Source organism: Somniosus microcephalus, chromosome 17 (genome assembly GCF_052327205.1).
Source record: "Somniosus microcephalus isolate GS21.2 chromosome 17, FLI_Smic_1.0, whole genome shotgun sequence".
Classification (NCBI taxonomy): Eukaryota; Metazoa; Chordata; class Chondrichthyes; order Squaliformes; family Somniosidae; genus Somniosus; species Somniosus microcephalus.
Genome location: NC_141003.1, coordinates 61,784,204 through 61,800,689, shown reverse-complemented (window position 1 = coordinate 61,800,689; position 16,486 = coordinate 61,784,204). Strand labels below are relative to the sequence as shown.

Below are 16,486 nucleotides of genomic sequence, written 5' to 3'. Positions count from 1 at the left end.
TGTTGTTTTTAAATATCATTAGAGCTTTAATTTTAATGTAGAGCTAATTTTCAAACTTTCCCCCATTTTTAGTGGCATATCCTTTCAGCACAAGTTATGTTCATCAGTTAAGTGTCAGCTTGGCTCAATTGCTGTTGATGTGACCATTGATTCAGAAGACTATGGGTTTTCACTACACTATGAGGTCCAATTGGTCTTAGGTGGTGATACATAATGGGCGATAGGATCGCCCATCCCGCAACTCCACCCCACCTGATTTTCTTCCCATTGACTTGCTGAATGATACAATTTTAAAGGGGGATGCAGAAACAGAGAGACCTGGGGGTGTAGTACACAAATATTTGAAGGTAGCAGGACAAGTTGAGAAGGCTATTAAAAAAGCATACGGAATCTTGGGCTTTATAAATAGAGGCAGAGAGTACAAAAGCACAGAAGTTATGCTATACCTTGTAAGACAGTGGTTAGGCCTCAGCTGGAGTATTGCAGCCAATTCTGGGCACCGCACTTTGGGACGGATGTCTAGGCCTGAGAGAGGGTGCAGAAGAGATTTACTAGAATTGTACCAGGGATGAGGGACTTTAGTTGTGTGGAGAGACTGGAGAAGCTGGGGTTGTTCTCCTTAGCGCAGGAAAGGTTAAGAGGAGATTTAATTGAGGTGATCAAAATTCTGAAGTGTTTTGATAAGAATGGATAAGGAGAAACTGTTTCCACTTGCAGAAGGAATGGTAACCAGAGAACACAGATTTAAGATAATTGGTAAAAGAACAAGAGGGGGAGATGAGGAGAATTGTTTTTACGCAGCGAGTTGTTATGATCTGGAATGCGCTGCCTGAAAGGGCAGTGGAGGCAGATTCAATAGTACAGGAAACTCTCGTTTAAACGGCACGTAAATATCTGTAATTCTCTATTAACCGGCAAAATTCTCACTCTGAAAACAACACCTCAATAACCGGCAATGTTGCCGAGTCCGAGTCCGAGTCTCCCGCGGTGGCCGAGTTAGTCAGTGGGGGTAGTTCTCCAAACTGCCACTACTTGGCTTCTTGGCGCTGTCGGAGGTCGAACACCTCAATACCCCTGTAGCAGGAGTCTGACTCTCCCACGCTGCCGGTAGTCTCTTCTGATCCGCCATTTTACAGGGGTACTGTGTGTCTCCCACACTGCTGGTAGTCATTGCATTGCATTACCCTCAACTGGCAGTACTGTACTTAATCAAGCATCTTCCACCATCCATTTAACACAACATTCTGTAGGTGAGTACCCAATTACTGTATACTGCACATTTCTTGATTTTTTAAATTTTTCTTTGTTAAAAATAGCCTCGGTAGATAACCCTCTCCGTCATCCGGAATTTTTGATCAACCGGCAACACGCCAGTCCCGTCAGTGCCGGATACCAAAGAGTTTCCTGTAACTTTCAAAAGGGAATTGGATAAATACTCGAAAAGGAAACATTTGCAGGGCTATGGGGAAAGAGCAGGAGGAAGTGGGACTAATTGGAGAGCTCTTTCAAAGAGCCGGCACAGGCATGATGGGCCGAATGGCCTCCTTCTGTGATGTAAGATTCTATGATCTCTCACCCTTCAAAGGCCTACCCTCTTCATCTGTTGTTTTTGGCCCCCTCTGTTCATTCCTTCCCCCCCTGCCGCCCCCAATCCTGATCAGGTTCTCCCATAAAGCATCGGGGACACTTTATTACATGAAATACACAATACACAGGCATGTTTGTTGCTGCTTCTCGAAATGTGTAACCTGGAGTACGGTTGCATACCACTATGAGGCTGATGAGGTGCCTATATATTATTTGCCTGAAACCCCCTAGCCACTTTTCATTTAAATTTAATCGGGTGAGAATGTTTATTGTTCATGTTATCGCTTGACAAGAAATTCACGCAGTCATAGTTTCACTACTTCCCCCTCACCCCCACTCCCCTCCTGCATTGGAGGCAGTTCAGAGAAGGTTCACGAGGTTGATTCCTGGGATGGAAAGGTTGTCTTATGAGGAAAGGTTGAGCAGGTTGGGCCTGTACTCATTGGAGCTTAGAAGACTGAGAGGTGATCTTACTGAAACATATAAGATTCTGAGGGGGTTGGACAGGGTAGATGCTGAGAGGATGCTTCCCCTCGTCAGGGAATCTAGAACGAGGGGGCATAGTCTCAGAATAAGGGTTCGCCCATTTAAGACGGAGATGAGGAGGAATTTCTTCTCTCAGAGGGTCGTGAATCTTTGGAATTCTCTACCCCAGAGAAGCTGAGTCATTGAATATATTCAAGGCTGAGATAGACAGAATTTTTGAACTACAGGGGAGTCAAGGGTTATGGGGAACAGGCAGGAAAGTGGAGTTGAGGCCAAGATCAGATCAGCCATGATCTCATTAAATGGCTCGAGGGGCCGAATGGCCTACTCCTGCTCCTATTTCTTATGTTCTTATGATTAGATACGCATTTCAGAGACCCCATCAAATAGGATTAAAATCACCTTCAAAGGTCTTTTATTTAAAATTCTTTTGTTAATTTATTAAACCACCTCTCAGATATCTCCACCAATCTGGAGTGAAACTATCTAACTTTACTGGCACAATTAAAAAAGAATCCATTAGATTTTTGCAGAAAACAAGGAAAAGAAAGACTTGCATTTCTATAGCGCCTTTCACAATCTCAGGACGTCCCAAAGCGCTTTACAGCTAATGAAGTACTGTTTGAAGTGTAGTCACTGTTGTAATGTGGGAAACGCAGCAGCCAATTTGTGCACAGCAAGCTCCCACAAACAGCAATGTGATAATGATCGGATCATCTGGGTTTTTTTAGTGATGTTGATTGAGGGATAAATATTGGCCAGGACACCGGGGAGAACGCCCCTGCTCTTCGAAATAGTGCCATGGGATGTTTTACGTCCACCTGAGAGCGCAGACGGGGCCTCGGTTTAACGTCTCATCTGAAAGACGGCACCTCCGGCAATGCGGCACTCCCTCAACACTGCACTGGGAGTGTCAGCCTAGATTTTGTGCTCAAGTCCCTGGAGATTAAATCTGCGTTCTCCTTAATTTGTACGCACCTCAGGTTTCTGATACTATTTTATGATTTATCCACCAACGCAGCAACAGCGTTAAGAACAGCCCCTTTCCCAAACCTCCAACTCCCTCAAAATTCAAACAGGGCGAGGGCGAGGCAGCCAGTGAGAAATATAAACGCACATGGGACCGGGTTACCTGGTCTTCCAGGGCTGTGTTGAGATTGCGTGGGCCACAGTTTGGACATCTTGGACGAAGGTGATTTAAAGAGCTAGTTCAGTGGATTTATTTAGACCTCAAAAAGTAATCTATAGACATTTAAATTTTTGTGCCTGTATCCTGCCTCGTTCAACCCCAATATTCATCACCAAATGGTAATCCTCAATCTGTGCCCCTAGTTACTGATTCACTGGTCAGCGATAATCCTCAGTCTGTGCCTAGTTACTGATTTACCAATCAGTGGGAACGATCTCAAAACCTTTCATAGTTCTGAAAATGTGTTTGATTTTTCCCTTAATCTTCTCTGTGCCCGTGAATTAAGTCCACATTTTTCAGGCCTTTCTAAAGAACTGTCGCCTCTCAACCAGTCGATCTTACTGCCAGTGTGAGTCTCCTTCCCCAGTGCCAGGTGACTGCCGAGAGTCTCTTCACCCCATGGATGGTAACGAGCGCCCGGCTCCTGGCGGGTATGTCGGTGTACAGCTCGCTCCCGAGGGCAGGCTTCAGTGCCCCCGGTGTGTGAATGGCCCCACGACCTTGCAGTGGAGCAACATCCGGACCTCCACCCCCCCTCCCTCCCTGGGCAACTCCCCCCCTCCTGCCACACGCTCCACTTTAGGCAACTGATTCACTGACTCAAAAAGCAAAGGACGATTTTTTTTTTTTAAGTTTAAAAGAGCTCAGCAGGAAAGGAGCAGTCCCGAGATGTGGAATATACGGCGAGGAATCTGAGGTGACTCATTGCGGCCTTGCTGCTCTGACGGGAGGTGTGGAAGAGTCAGCCAATCCTCACAGGGTATGTGGGGCTGCCCGATCGCCCAGACCCGCCAAGGGACTTTTCCTTCTGGACTCTGGTCACATCTGACAGCGCAGCAGCTTCTGAAAAACGTTCCTGAACTCCGTGTTGAAGGCTGTGTAGATAATGGGATTGAGGGCACTGTTCACGTATCCCAGCCATGTGACCACACTGATCAGCCTGGAGCCAATGGAGCAGCTCTCGCACAAAACCTTCATAACATGAACCACGAAGAATGGAGTCCAGCAAGCGAGGAACACGCCTGAGGGGGAACAACAACACAAGGGGTTAAATCACTTATACAATAGCAAAATACTGCGGATGCTGGAAATCTGAGTTTTTCCAGCGTTTTCTGGGGTTAAATCACTTAATGTTCTCTCCAGATTGGTCCATCTCCTCCAGGTTGGATTTAACCCCAGCTCCCAGCACGCCTTGGCATGCCATCTTGCCGTCTGGTGGAGGCGGAGGTCCTCAATGGAGGGCTCTCTACGCGGGAGTCCTCCCTTGTTCTATTGGGGACTTGGCCTGGAGGGTGTTGCACGGAGCAGTCCCGTACAATAAGCTTTTAAGCAGGTTCACGGACTCCCAGGCCGCCTGCCTTTTCTGTGGCCTAGAGGAGCCTGTGTTCCATATTTACACGGAATGTGAGAGGTTGCAGCCCCTCTTTCACTATTTGAAGGGGCTGCTCCTCGATTTTTGGTTGCACTTCAGTCCCACGCTCCTGATCTTTGGTCACCCGGTGTGGAGGGGAGCAGGCAGATCAGAGGACCTCCTCGTAGGACTGCTCCTGGGCCTGGTGAAAATAGCCATAAACAGGTCCAGGCAGCGGGCGGTCGGGGGGGTCGTTCAGCCCGATTGCCTGCCTCTCTTCTGCGGCTATGTTCGCGCCCGGGTGGCCCTGGAGATGGAGCACGCGGTGTCCGCCGGCACGCTTGAGGCCTTCCACAACCGGTGGGCGCCACGGGGACTGGAGTGCATCATCACCCCAGCCAATACAATTTAAATTTAATTTGTTAAGTTTTATTTAAAATTCTATTAATTTACAGTTGATTTGTTTAATCAAAAGAAGAACCCCAGCTCCCAGAACGTTAAAGGTCAGTGTTTATGATCCCCTATCACTCTATTTCCCCCCTCATCACTCCCCCATCACTCCCCTAGCCCTCGCCCCCCCGACTCTCCCTCACAGGCCCACCTTCGCTCTTCCCCCCGCCCAACTTCACCCCCCCCCCACTCTCCCTCACAGGCCCACCCTCGCTCTTCCCCCCGCCCAACTTCACCCTCCCCCCCCACGCTCCCCCACAGGCCCACCCTCACTCTTCCCCCCACCCACTTCACCCGCCACCCCCACACGCCCACCCTCGCTCTTCCACCAGTCCACCCTCGCTCTCCCCCCTGCCCACCCTCACTCTTCCCCCCTCACTCTCCACCCCCCTCACTCTCCACCCCCTCCCTCACTCCCCACCCCCCTCCCTCACTCTCCACCCCCCTCCCTCACTCCCCACCCCCCTCCCTCACTCTCCGCCCCCTCCCTCACTCTCCCCCCGCCAACCCTCCCTCACTCTCCCCCCTCCCTCACTCTCCACCCCCCCTCACTCTCCCCCTCCCTCACTCACCACCCCCGCCCCGCCTCCCTCACTCTCCCCCCTCACTCTCCCCCCGCGCCCCCATCCCTCACTCTCCACCCCCCCACTCTCCACACCCCCTCCCTCACTCTCTCCTCCCGCCAACCCTCCCTCACTCTCCCCCCGCACCCCCATCCCTCACTCTCCGCCCCCCCTCTCCACCCCCCCTCACTCTCCACCCCCTCCCTCACTCTCCCCCTCACTCTCCTCCCCCTCCCTCACTCTTGCCCCCTCCCTCACTCTCCACCCCCCTCCCTCACTCTCCACCCCCTCACTCTCCACCCCCTCCCTCTCCACCCCCTCCCTCACTCTCCACCCCCGCCAACCCTCCCTCACTCTCCACCCCCCTCCTCACTCTCCCCCTCACTCTCCCCCCTCACTCTCCCCCCCTCACTCTGCCCCCCTCACTCTCCACCCCACCCCCCTCACTCTCCTTGACTTCACCCCCCCACTAGCCCAGCTCAAACATGACTGTCTGTTTGGTTCAGGTCTCCGAGTGCTGCCCGTCCTGTGGAGCTATGTCGCACCCACCTACTACAATCGGCAGGACTTTCATCGCCTTCCTCTCGCGCCCACTGACTCTGCGGCTTCTCGCAATTCTCCCTTTCCCTGGCCTCCGACTGTCCACAAACCCATTCTTCTTCGGGGTTCCCCCCTTTACTCCATCTGGTGTCTCCACATCCGATGTGCTATCAATCTGTGTCGTTATTAAGTCGCTTTCCGGAATGTTCTTAGCTGCGGTGGTGCTTAGGTTTGGCACCAAGTATTTTACAACTTGTCTCTCACGCCTGCTGGCCGTGAGATTGAAGGAGAACGTGCGTTCCTCGGCTGTTAGTGTTGTTTTCCGGCTCTCCCCCCAGCGTCTGAGGCCCCGGAACATCTCATAGTACAAGAGCAGCATAACCGGGCATGGGATGAAGAAGGAACAGACAGAGGAGTAAACTACAAAAGTCCCATCCTCCAGCTTACAATCCGTCACATCTCGGTTGGGAACGTTGTTGAGCCCAAAGATGACGGGTGAAGCCACCCCAAGGGACAGGAGCCAGGTGGCTGCGATGAGAACCAGCTGTCGCCCACTGAAGTGGTTTCTGTTGTACTTCAGGGGTACGATCACGGCAATGAACCTGCACAAGAGACGGAGACAGTGAGCAAGAGTAAGAGCAGGAAGACGGACGGAGGGATTTAAATAGTTCCAGACTGTTCAAATTAGCCAGCGCAACTTCTGCTGTGGGTGGAAAATGACCTCACCAGTGGAAAGCCACTGACCATTGAATCCAGGCCAGGGTGTGACCTTTGACCAGCCAGTGTGTGACACACTGGACAGCACACTCCATAACACACACTAAGACAACACCTGGTGTTCGACAAGCGCTGTCTGTGTCAAGTTATCCTGACCCATGTGGAGACAGAGTTTCTGCCACACTTCCGGTGAAGTTACTGCGACGGAGCAGCTCCCAGGAAATTCTGGGCCCTTGTTTCAAGGATTTGGGGGTGTTTGCCAAATGTTTACCCAGACACACAAGTCACTTCACTTGACCAACACTATTGGTTTGGCTGCTTTCTCATATACATCAGGCAGGGTAGCGATAGGAGTTATGATAACCAGAATGTGACAGGAAGGGACAGAGCGTACAAGCATAAGAGTGCACCAGCAAATAGGGTCAGATAGGGGAAAATGGTAAAAAGACAAAATTAAAGGCTCTTTATCTGAATGCACGCAGCATTCGTAACAAGATAGATGAATTAACAGCACAAATAGAAATAAATGTGTATGATCTGATAGCCATTACAGAGATGTGACTGCAAGGTGACCAAGGCTGGGAACTGAATATTCAAGGGTATTTGACATTTCGGAAGGAGAGACAGAAAGGAAAAGGAGGTGGGGTAGCTCTGTTAATAAAGGATGAGATCAGTACAGTAGTGAGAAATGATCTTGGCTTGGAAGATCAAGATGTAGAATCAAGTTTGGGTGGAGATAAGAAATAATAAGGGAAATAAGTCACTGGTGGGAGAAGTCTATAGGCCCCCTAACAGTAGCTACACTGTGGGACAGAGTATAAATCAAGAAATAATGGGGGCATGTAAGAAAGGAACTGCAATAATCATGGGCATTTTTAATCTTCATATAGATTGGATAAATCAAATTGGCAAAGGTAGCCTTGAGGACGAGTTCATAGTGTATTCAGGACAGTTTCTGAGAACAATACATTGTGGAACCAACCAGAGAACAGGCTATTTTAGATCTGGTAATGTGTAATGAGACAGGATTAATTAATGATCTCATAGTAAAGGATCACAGAATCACAGAAACCCCACAGTGCAGATAGAGGCCATTTCAGCCCATCGAGCCTGCACCGACACATATCCCACCCGATCCCCGTAACCCCTAGACCAACACATATCCCTCCCTATCCCCGTAACCCCACGTATTTAATCCCCCTAACACTAAGGGTCAATTTATCATAGCCAATCAACCTAACCCGCACATCTTTGGACTGTGGGAGGAAACCGGAGCACCCGGAGGAAACCCACGCAAACACGGGGAGAATGTGCAAACTCCACACAGACAGTCACCCGAGGCCGGATTTGAACCCGGGTCCCTGGTGCTGTGAGGCAACAGTGCTAACCACTATGCCACCGTGATCCTCTAGGGAAGAGTGATCATAACATGATAGAATTTCACATTCAGTTTGAGGGTGAGAAATTTGGGTCTGAAACTAGTGTCTTAAACTTAAATAAAGGCAATTACAAGGTTATGAAGACAGAGTTGGCTAAAGTGGACTGGGAAAATAGATTAAAAGGTAAGATGGTAGATAAGCAGTGGCAGACTTTTAAGGAGATATTTCATAATTCTCAACAAAGATATATTCCAGTGAGAAAGAAAGACTCTACGAGAAGGATGACCCATCCACTAAGGAAGTTAAGGAGGGTATCAAATTGAAAGAAAAGGCATACAATGTTGCGAAGATTAGTGGTAGGCCAGAAGATTGGGAAAAAAATTTAAACTTGCAAAGGATGATAAAAAATAATAGAGGGAGAAGATAGATTGAGAGTAAACTAGCAAGAAAGACTTTGAACAAATATTTTGTATCTGTCTTCATGGTAGAAGACACTAAAAGCATCCCAATAATAGTGGAAAATCAAGGGGCAAAAGGGAGGGAGGAACTTAAACAATCGCTATCACTAGAGAAAAAGTACCAGGCAAACTAATGGGACTAAAGGCTGACAAGTCCCCTGGACCTGATGGCCTGCATCCTAGGGTCTTAAAAGAGGTGGCTGCAGAGATAGTGGATGCATTGGTTGTAATCTTCCAAAATTCCCTAGACTCTGGCAAGGTCCCAGCGGATTGGAAAATTGCAAATGTAATGCCCCTATTCAAGAAAGGAGGGAGACCGAAAGCAGGAAACTATAGGCTGGTTAGCCTAACATCTGTCACTGGGAAAATGCTGGAATCCATTATTAAGGGAGTAGTAGCAGGACATTTAGAAAATCATATTACAATCAAGCAGAGTCAACATGGTTTTATGAAAGGGAAATTGTGTTTGACAAATTTATTAGAGTTCTTTGAGGGTGTAATGAGTAGGGTGGATAAAGGGGAACCAGTAGATGTAGTGTATTTGGATTTCCAAAAGGCATTCGATAAGGTGCCACATAAAAGGTTACTGCACAAGATAAGAGCTCATGGTGCTGGGGTAATAGATTAGTATGGATAGAGGATTGGCTAACTAACAGAAAACAGAGTCAGGATAAATGGGTCATTTTCAGGTTGACAAACTGTAACTAGCAGGGTGCCACAGGGATCAGTGCTGGGGCCTCAACTATTTACAATCTATATTAATGACTTGGATGAAGGGACCGAGTGTAATGTAGCCAAATTTGCTGATGATACAAAGATAGGTGGGAAAGCAAGTTGTGAGGAGGACACAAAGAGTCTGCAAAGGGTTATAGATAGGTTAAGTGAGTGGGCAAACATTTGGCAGATGGAGTATAATGTGGGAAAATGTGAGGTTATCCACTTTGGTAAGAAGAATAGAAAAGCAAAATATTATTTAAATGGAGAGAGACTACAGAATGCTGCGTTACAGAAGGATCTGGGTGTCCTCGTACATGAAACACAAAGTTAGCATTCAGGTACAGCAAGTAATTAGGAAGGCAAATGGAATGTTGGCCTTTATTGCTCGGGGGATGGAGTATAAAAGTAGGGAAGTCTTGCTACAACTGTACAGGGCGCTGGTGAAACTACACCTGGAGTACTGCGTGCAGTTTTGGTCACCTTATTTAAGGAAGGATATCTTTGCGTTGGAGGCAGTTCAGAGAAGGTTCATGAGGTTGATTCCTGGGATGAAGGGGTTGCCTTATGAGGAAAGGTTGAGCAGCTTGGGTCTATACTCATTGGAGTTTAGAAGAATGAAAGGTGATCTTACTGAAACATAGGATTCTGAGGGGGATTGACAAGGTAGATGCTGAGGATGTTTCCCCTTGTGGGGGAATCTAGAACTAGGTGACATAGTTTCAGGATAAGGGGTCACCCATTTAAGACGGAGATGAGGAGGAATTTCTTCTCTCAGAGGGTCGTGAATCTTTGGAATTCTCTACCCCAGAGAGCTGTGGAGGCGGAGTCATTGAATATATTTAAGGCTGAGATAGAGAGATTTTTGAACTACAGGGGAGTCAAGGGTTATGGGGAACAGGCAGAAAAGTGGAGTTGAGGCGAAACTCAGATCAGCCATGATCTTATTGAATGGCGGAGCAGGCTCAAGGGGCCAAATGGCCTACTCGTCCTATTTCTTATGTTCTTATGTCTGGCCTATATGTGACTCCAAACCCACAGCAATGTGGTTGACTCTTAACTGCCCTCTGCAGTTCAAGAAGATGGCTCACCACCACCTTCTCAAGAGCAATTAGGGATGGGCAATAAATGCTGGCCTTACCAGCAACGCCCACATCCCATGAACGAATTTTTAAAAATTCCTTGCTAATTTAATTTTGCAGTTTCTCTTTGCCTTCCTAATTTGTTTTTTGACTTCTTTCCTCACCTTTTTGTATTCCCTTTTGTCATCCTCTCCTTTTTTATCTATGTACTTATATATACTTACTATCTTTCTTATCTTATCCTGGACCATCTTAATCACCATTTTAAATGTTTCCCACTGCTGTTCAATTTCTATGTTTGTCAGTATATTTTTCCAGTTTACTTTCCCTAGTTCCATTCTCATTCCCTAAAAATCAGCTTTTTTCCAATGTATTACTTTGGTCTTTGTCTTACTTATGTCCTCTCAATCTTTATCTTAAACTTTATTTAGGTAACCTGAGGTGTACCAATTGCTGTTTAAAGAAAAGGTTCAATTTAAAGAGATGCTGGCATTTGCAGGGAAGTAACAGAATAGGGGGCAAAATCTTTACACCTATGGACAAGCTCAGCAGTCGCTTCAACCTGAGGGGTTACTGGAGATGGGCCCTGTGGGTGGGGATGGCTGGAGATGTGAATGCTGATACCAACCTGTCCACACTGATTGCACAGAGGTTGAGAATGGAAGCCGTGCAAAGCATCACATCCATCGCCATTAATGCATCGCACAGGAAGATGTTCAGAGTCCAAATCCCACCCTGAAACTGGAGAAGAGCAGAAGCATTGAGTTAGAGACAACACCAGTAACACATACAGCCAGTGGGGCTTCGCACTAATGCAAGGAGTGATTGAGCTAACCTGACGAGCGATGTTCAAAAGACAATTACTTAGAACCAGAAAGTGCCACCCATAAACCTGCCTGATTCCTAAAACAGGAACGGAGGGGATGTTTCCCCATGGAACATTCTGGAATGGGAATGTGGATAATGCCGTACAGACGTGGTCGGTGGGCATTAAGAGCGTTCCAGATTGGTGGGATCGCAGCAGGTTTGGGTATCAGCACCATAAGCCCAGACCCTTCTAGGTTCCATTCTACATTAGTTGGAGGTTCCTCAGAGTCCAGCCATGATCAATGGTCAGTGTCTGAAGACAATTACAGGCCAGCAAGGCAGGAGATAATCAGGAATCTGAAGAGAGAAGGCATTGAGGGATATGGTGGGTAGGGGGATTGGGAAATATGAGGAGAAAGTGGGTAGGCAGGAAGGAAAAAAATGGGGTTGAAGGATACAGTGTAAGGTGGGTAGGTGGAATTGAAAGGCATGGAGAGGAGGGGCTGGGGTTGAGGGATCCAATAAGAAGGTGGGTAGGTAGAGTTGATCTATAAAAAATGGATGGGACTTGTTTGGCCAAGCGGACTTTTCCTGTTCTGAAAACTTCTCAGTTTTTTGATGCATCAATCCCTGGTTATTTAGCTGGTTGTTGGGCATGCTGTACTTGTCCTGAGTGTACAGCTTTACTCTGTATCTAACCCGTGCTGTACCTGCCCTGGGAGTGTTTGATGGGGCAGTGTAGAGGGAGCTTTACTCTGCATCTAACCCGTGCTGTACCTGCCCTGGGAGTGTTTGATGGGACAGTGTAGAGGGAGCTTTACTCTGTATCTAACCCATACAGTACCTGCCCTGGGAGTGTTTGATAGGACAGTGTAGAGGGAGCTTTACTCTGTATCTAACCCGTGCTGTACCTGCCCTGGGAGTGTTTGATGGGGCAGCGTAGAGGGAGCTTTATTCTGTATCTAACCCGTGCAGTACCTGCCCTGGGAGTGTTTGATCGGACAGTGTAGAGGGAGCTTTACTCTGTGTCTAACCCGTGCTGTACCTGCCCTGGGAGTGTTTGATGAGCCAGTGTATTGGGAGCTTTACTCTGTATCTGATCCGTGCTGTACCTGCCCTGGGAGTGTTTGATGAGCCAGTGTATTGGGAGCTTTACTCTGTATCTGATCCGTGCTGTACCTGCCCTGGGAGTGTTTGATCGGACAGTGTAGAGGGAGCTTTACTCTGTGTCTAACCCGTGCTGTACCTGCCCTGGGAGTGTTTGATGAGCCAGTGTATTGGGAGCTTTACTCTGTATCTGATCCGTGCTGTACCTGCCCTGTGAGTGTGTGATGGGACAGTGTAGAGCGAGCTTTATTGGATCTTACCCGAGATATGGGGGCGAGAGAGTGGGCGCCACATATAATCGAAGTTACGGTGACTGATTGAGTGAATACCCAAGGAAGTTACCAAGACGTATGTTTATTGAGGGTTGGAACCTTTAGGTATTTCTGTCACTCACCACAGAATAGCCAACATCTGACCTGCTCTAGTAGTCATGGCATTTATGTCGCTGGTCAAAGGGAGGTGGTTAGACTCTCTCATTGCTTGGCATGTGTGTGGTGCGAGTGTTACTTGCCACTTCTCTGCCCAAGCCTGACTGTTGTCCAGGTCTTGCTGCATGCGGGCACAGACTGCTGCATGATCTGAAGAGTTGCGAATGGAAATGAACACTGTACAATCATCAACGAACATCCCCATTTCTGACCTTGTGATGGAGGGAAGGTCATTGATGAAGCGGCTGAAGATGGTTGGCCCTAGGACACTGCCCTGAGGAACATCAATGGATTGTTTGATTGGTGAGTGTGAGGATTCCCTACCTCAGTGTACACATAGAGTGGCAGGACAAGGACAGCAAGGAGCAGGTCTGCTGCGGCCAGGCTGACTATGAAGTAGTTTGTCGCTGTCTTCAAGGATCTTTCAGTCAGCACGCTGAGGCACACCAGGACATTGCCCAGGATGATGGCCATGATTAGCAGGACACCAAACAGGAGCGCCGGATAATTGTAGTGAGAGCTGTCATCTTCCCAGGTTTTATTTGCTGTCCTATTGAACATGGTGAAGTGACCAAATCCCCACCGCACTTCAGGACCATCTGAAAAGAAGCAAAGGGTTTGAATCACGTTGGAGTAGCACAGGTTGGGTTAACACGCGGCCTCGGTTGGTGCATCGGCCAATGGGAGGAGTCAGAGTTCCGAAGCCCCGTCCCCTGCATGGGATTCTCGCCTACGAGGACTCGCAGATCTGACTGAACCACTCCTCCCTCCGTCGGAGATTTAAAGATCTTCATTTTAAACAGATTAACATCTCCAATGAAAGATTAGAATCAAATGCTATTTTCCAAAGCATTAAAGGCTTATTTTCTGCTCTCCTATGGCGCAGTCACAGGGGCACAATCCGCCTGAGCTTGGGCAGGAGAATCAGCCCGGGTTCCTGCTCCTGATCACTGTCCAGTGGCCCCTGGGTTAGAGAGAGAGAAAATCAGTAGGGTTCCTGTTCCCGATCGCTGGCCAGTGACCCCTGGGTTAGCGAGAGGGCAAATCAGCAAGGGTTCCTGCTCTCAATCACTGTCCTGTGACCCCTGGGTTAGAGAGAGAGGAAATCAGTAGGGTTCCTGTTCCCGATCGCTGGCCAGTGACCCCTGGGTTAGAGAGAGAGGAAATCAGTAGGGTTCCTGTTCCCGATCGCTGGCCAGTGACCCCTGGGTTAGAGAGGGAGGAAATCAGTAGGGTTCCTGTTCCTGATCACTGGCCAGTGACCCCTGGGTTAGAGAGAGAGGAAATCAGTAGGGTTCCTGTTCCCAATCGCTGGCCAGTGACCCCTGGGTTAGAGAGAGAGGAAATCAGTAGGGTTCCTGTTCCCGATCGCTGGCCAGTGACCCCTGGGTTAGCGAGAGGGCAAATCAGCAAGGGTTCCTGCTCTCAATCACTGTCCTGTGACCCCTGGGTTAGAGAGAGAGGAAATCAGTAGGGTTCCTGTTCCCGATCGCTGGCCAGTGACCCCTGGGTTAGAGAGAGAGGAAATCAGTAGGGTTCCTGTTCCCGATCGCTGGCCAGTGACCCCTGGGTTAGAGAGAGAGGAAATCAGTAGGGTTCCTGTTCCCGATCGCTGGCCAGTGACCCCTGGGTTAGCGAGAGGGCAAATCAGCCAGGATTCCTTCTGATCACTGTCCATTGACCCCTTGTTTAAAGAAAGCTACCAGTAGGTGTCAGTGTTTTGCGAGGGAAGAGCAGAAAATTAGAAAAAACAATGAGAAACCTTCTAAATCGGTTATATTACACTTCACCGTCACGCATCACCGTCACATCACTGTCACTCATCACCTCTGCACGTCACCTCTCTTCCCCCACCCTCCATACCCCGACTTCTCTTGCCCACCCTCCATCTCACTGACTCTCACTCACACTCGCACACACACCCTTTCTTACTCTAGGCACTGGGCAGTGATCAGGAGTTGGAACTTTTGCCGATATATTTCTCTCTCTCTATCTTGGGCATTGAGACAACTAACATCCCTTTACTCTTTGCTAAATGAAGAACTGATCCAATTCCCTTTGCAATCCCTCAGTGGAGTCTGTTTTTACTGCAATCGATGTCAGAGAGCGGAGAAATGAAAGTGGAGTCCCCCTGATGAATTTCTCAGGAGCTGGAGCCTTCTGGGCACATTGCCCCTTGGCCAAGGAACAGTCAATGTGGGACAAGGAGGTGAGACGTGAGGGGTCAGTTGGGGGAGCATTTAATCATCATAAATCATTCAGGATCTATCCCTCGGCACTAATTGACGATGCTCAGATTTCCCTCTCCAGCTCTGCATTCCCATCAAGAAAATTAGCAAATTAAAGTCCATGGCCCATGCGTATATGAACTTTCAAAAGGCGTTTGATAAAGTGCCACATAATAGACTTGTTAGCAAAATTAAAGTCCGTGGGATTAAAGGGGCAGTGGCAGCATGGATACAAAATTGGCTAAGGGACAGAAGCAGAAAGTTGTGGCGAACGGTTGTTTTTCAGACTGGAGGGAAGCATATAGTGGTGTCCCCCCGGGGTCGATATTAGGACCACTGCTCTTTTTGATGTATATTAATGACCTGGACTTGGGTTTATGAGGCATAATTTCAAAGTTTACAGATGACACAAAACTCAGAAATGAAGTAAACAGTGAGGAGGATAGTAACAGACTTCAGGAGGACATAGACAGACTGGTGAAATGGGCAGACACATGGCAGATGAAATTTAATGCAGAGAAGTGTGAAATTATATATTTTGGTAGGAAGAAAGAGGAGAGGCGATATGAACTAAATGGTACAATTTTAAAGGGGGTGCAGGAACAGAGAGACCTGGGGGTGTACGTATACAAGTCTTTGAAGGTGGCAGGACAAGTTGAGAAGGCTTTTAAAAAGGCATACGGGATCCTTGGCTTTATTAATAGAGGCATAGAGTACAAAAGCAAGGAAGTTATGTTAAACCTTTATTTTAAAAAACTGGTTAGGCCTCAGCTGGAGTATTGGTTTCAATTCTGGGCACCACACTTTAGGAAGGATGTCAAGGCCTTAGAGAGGATGCAGAAGAGATTTACTGAATGGTGCCAGCGATGAGGGACTTTAGTTATGTGGAGAATCTGGGGTTGTTCTCCTTAGAGCAGAGAAGGTTAAGAAGAGATTTGATAGAGGTGTTCAAAATCATGAATGGTTTTGATAGAGTAAATAAGGAGATTCTGTTTCCAGTGGCAAAAGGGTCGGTAACCAGAGGACACAGATTTAAGGTGATTGGCAAAAGAACCAGAGGCAACATGAGGAGACAGTTTTTTTACGCAGCGGGTTGTTGTGATCTGGAATGCACAGCCTGAAAGGGCGGTGGAAGCAGATTCAACAATAACATTCAAAAGAGAAATGGAGGAATACCTGAAGAGAAAACATTTACAGAACTATGGGGGAAGAGTGGGATTAACTGGATAGCTCTACCAAAGAGGCGTTACAGGAAAAATGGGCCGAATGGCCACCTCCTGTGCTTTATCATTCTATGATTCTAAGGGAAGTGCGAGGCTGTACATAAAAACCAGACGGGTTGGAAGTGTCTGAGTGTTATCTCAGCTCCCGCACCCTGACTGGGGGGTGATAACATATCA

The 16,486-nt window shown here is 48.0% G+C and overlaps 1 protein-coding gene across 1 annotated transcript; it reads right to left on the bottom strand.

The window, feature by feature from the left end:
- Window positions 1–3,867: 3,867 nt before the first annotated feature.
- On the bottom strand, window positions 3,868–13,435 carry drd4-rs (dopamine receptor D4 related sequence). Its single transcript, XM_086010891.1, has 4 exons — window positions 13,183–13,435; window positions 11,145–11,257; window positions 6,176–6,768; window positions 3,868–4,284 (listed from the first exon to the last, which is right to left on the bottom strand). Exons 1-4 carry the CDS (start codon window positions 13,417–13,419, stop codon window positions 4,082–4,084), a joined length of 1,146 nt encoding a protein of 381 aa, XP_085867017.1. The 5' UTR covers window positions 13,420–13,435; the 3' UTR covers window positions 3,868–4,081.
- Window positions 13,436–16,486: the final 3,051 nt, after the last annotated feature.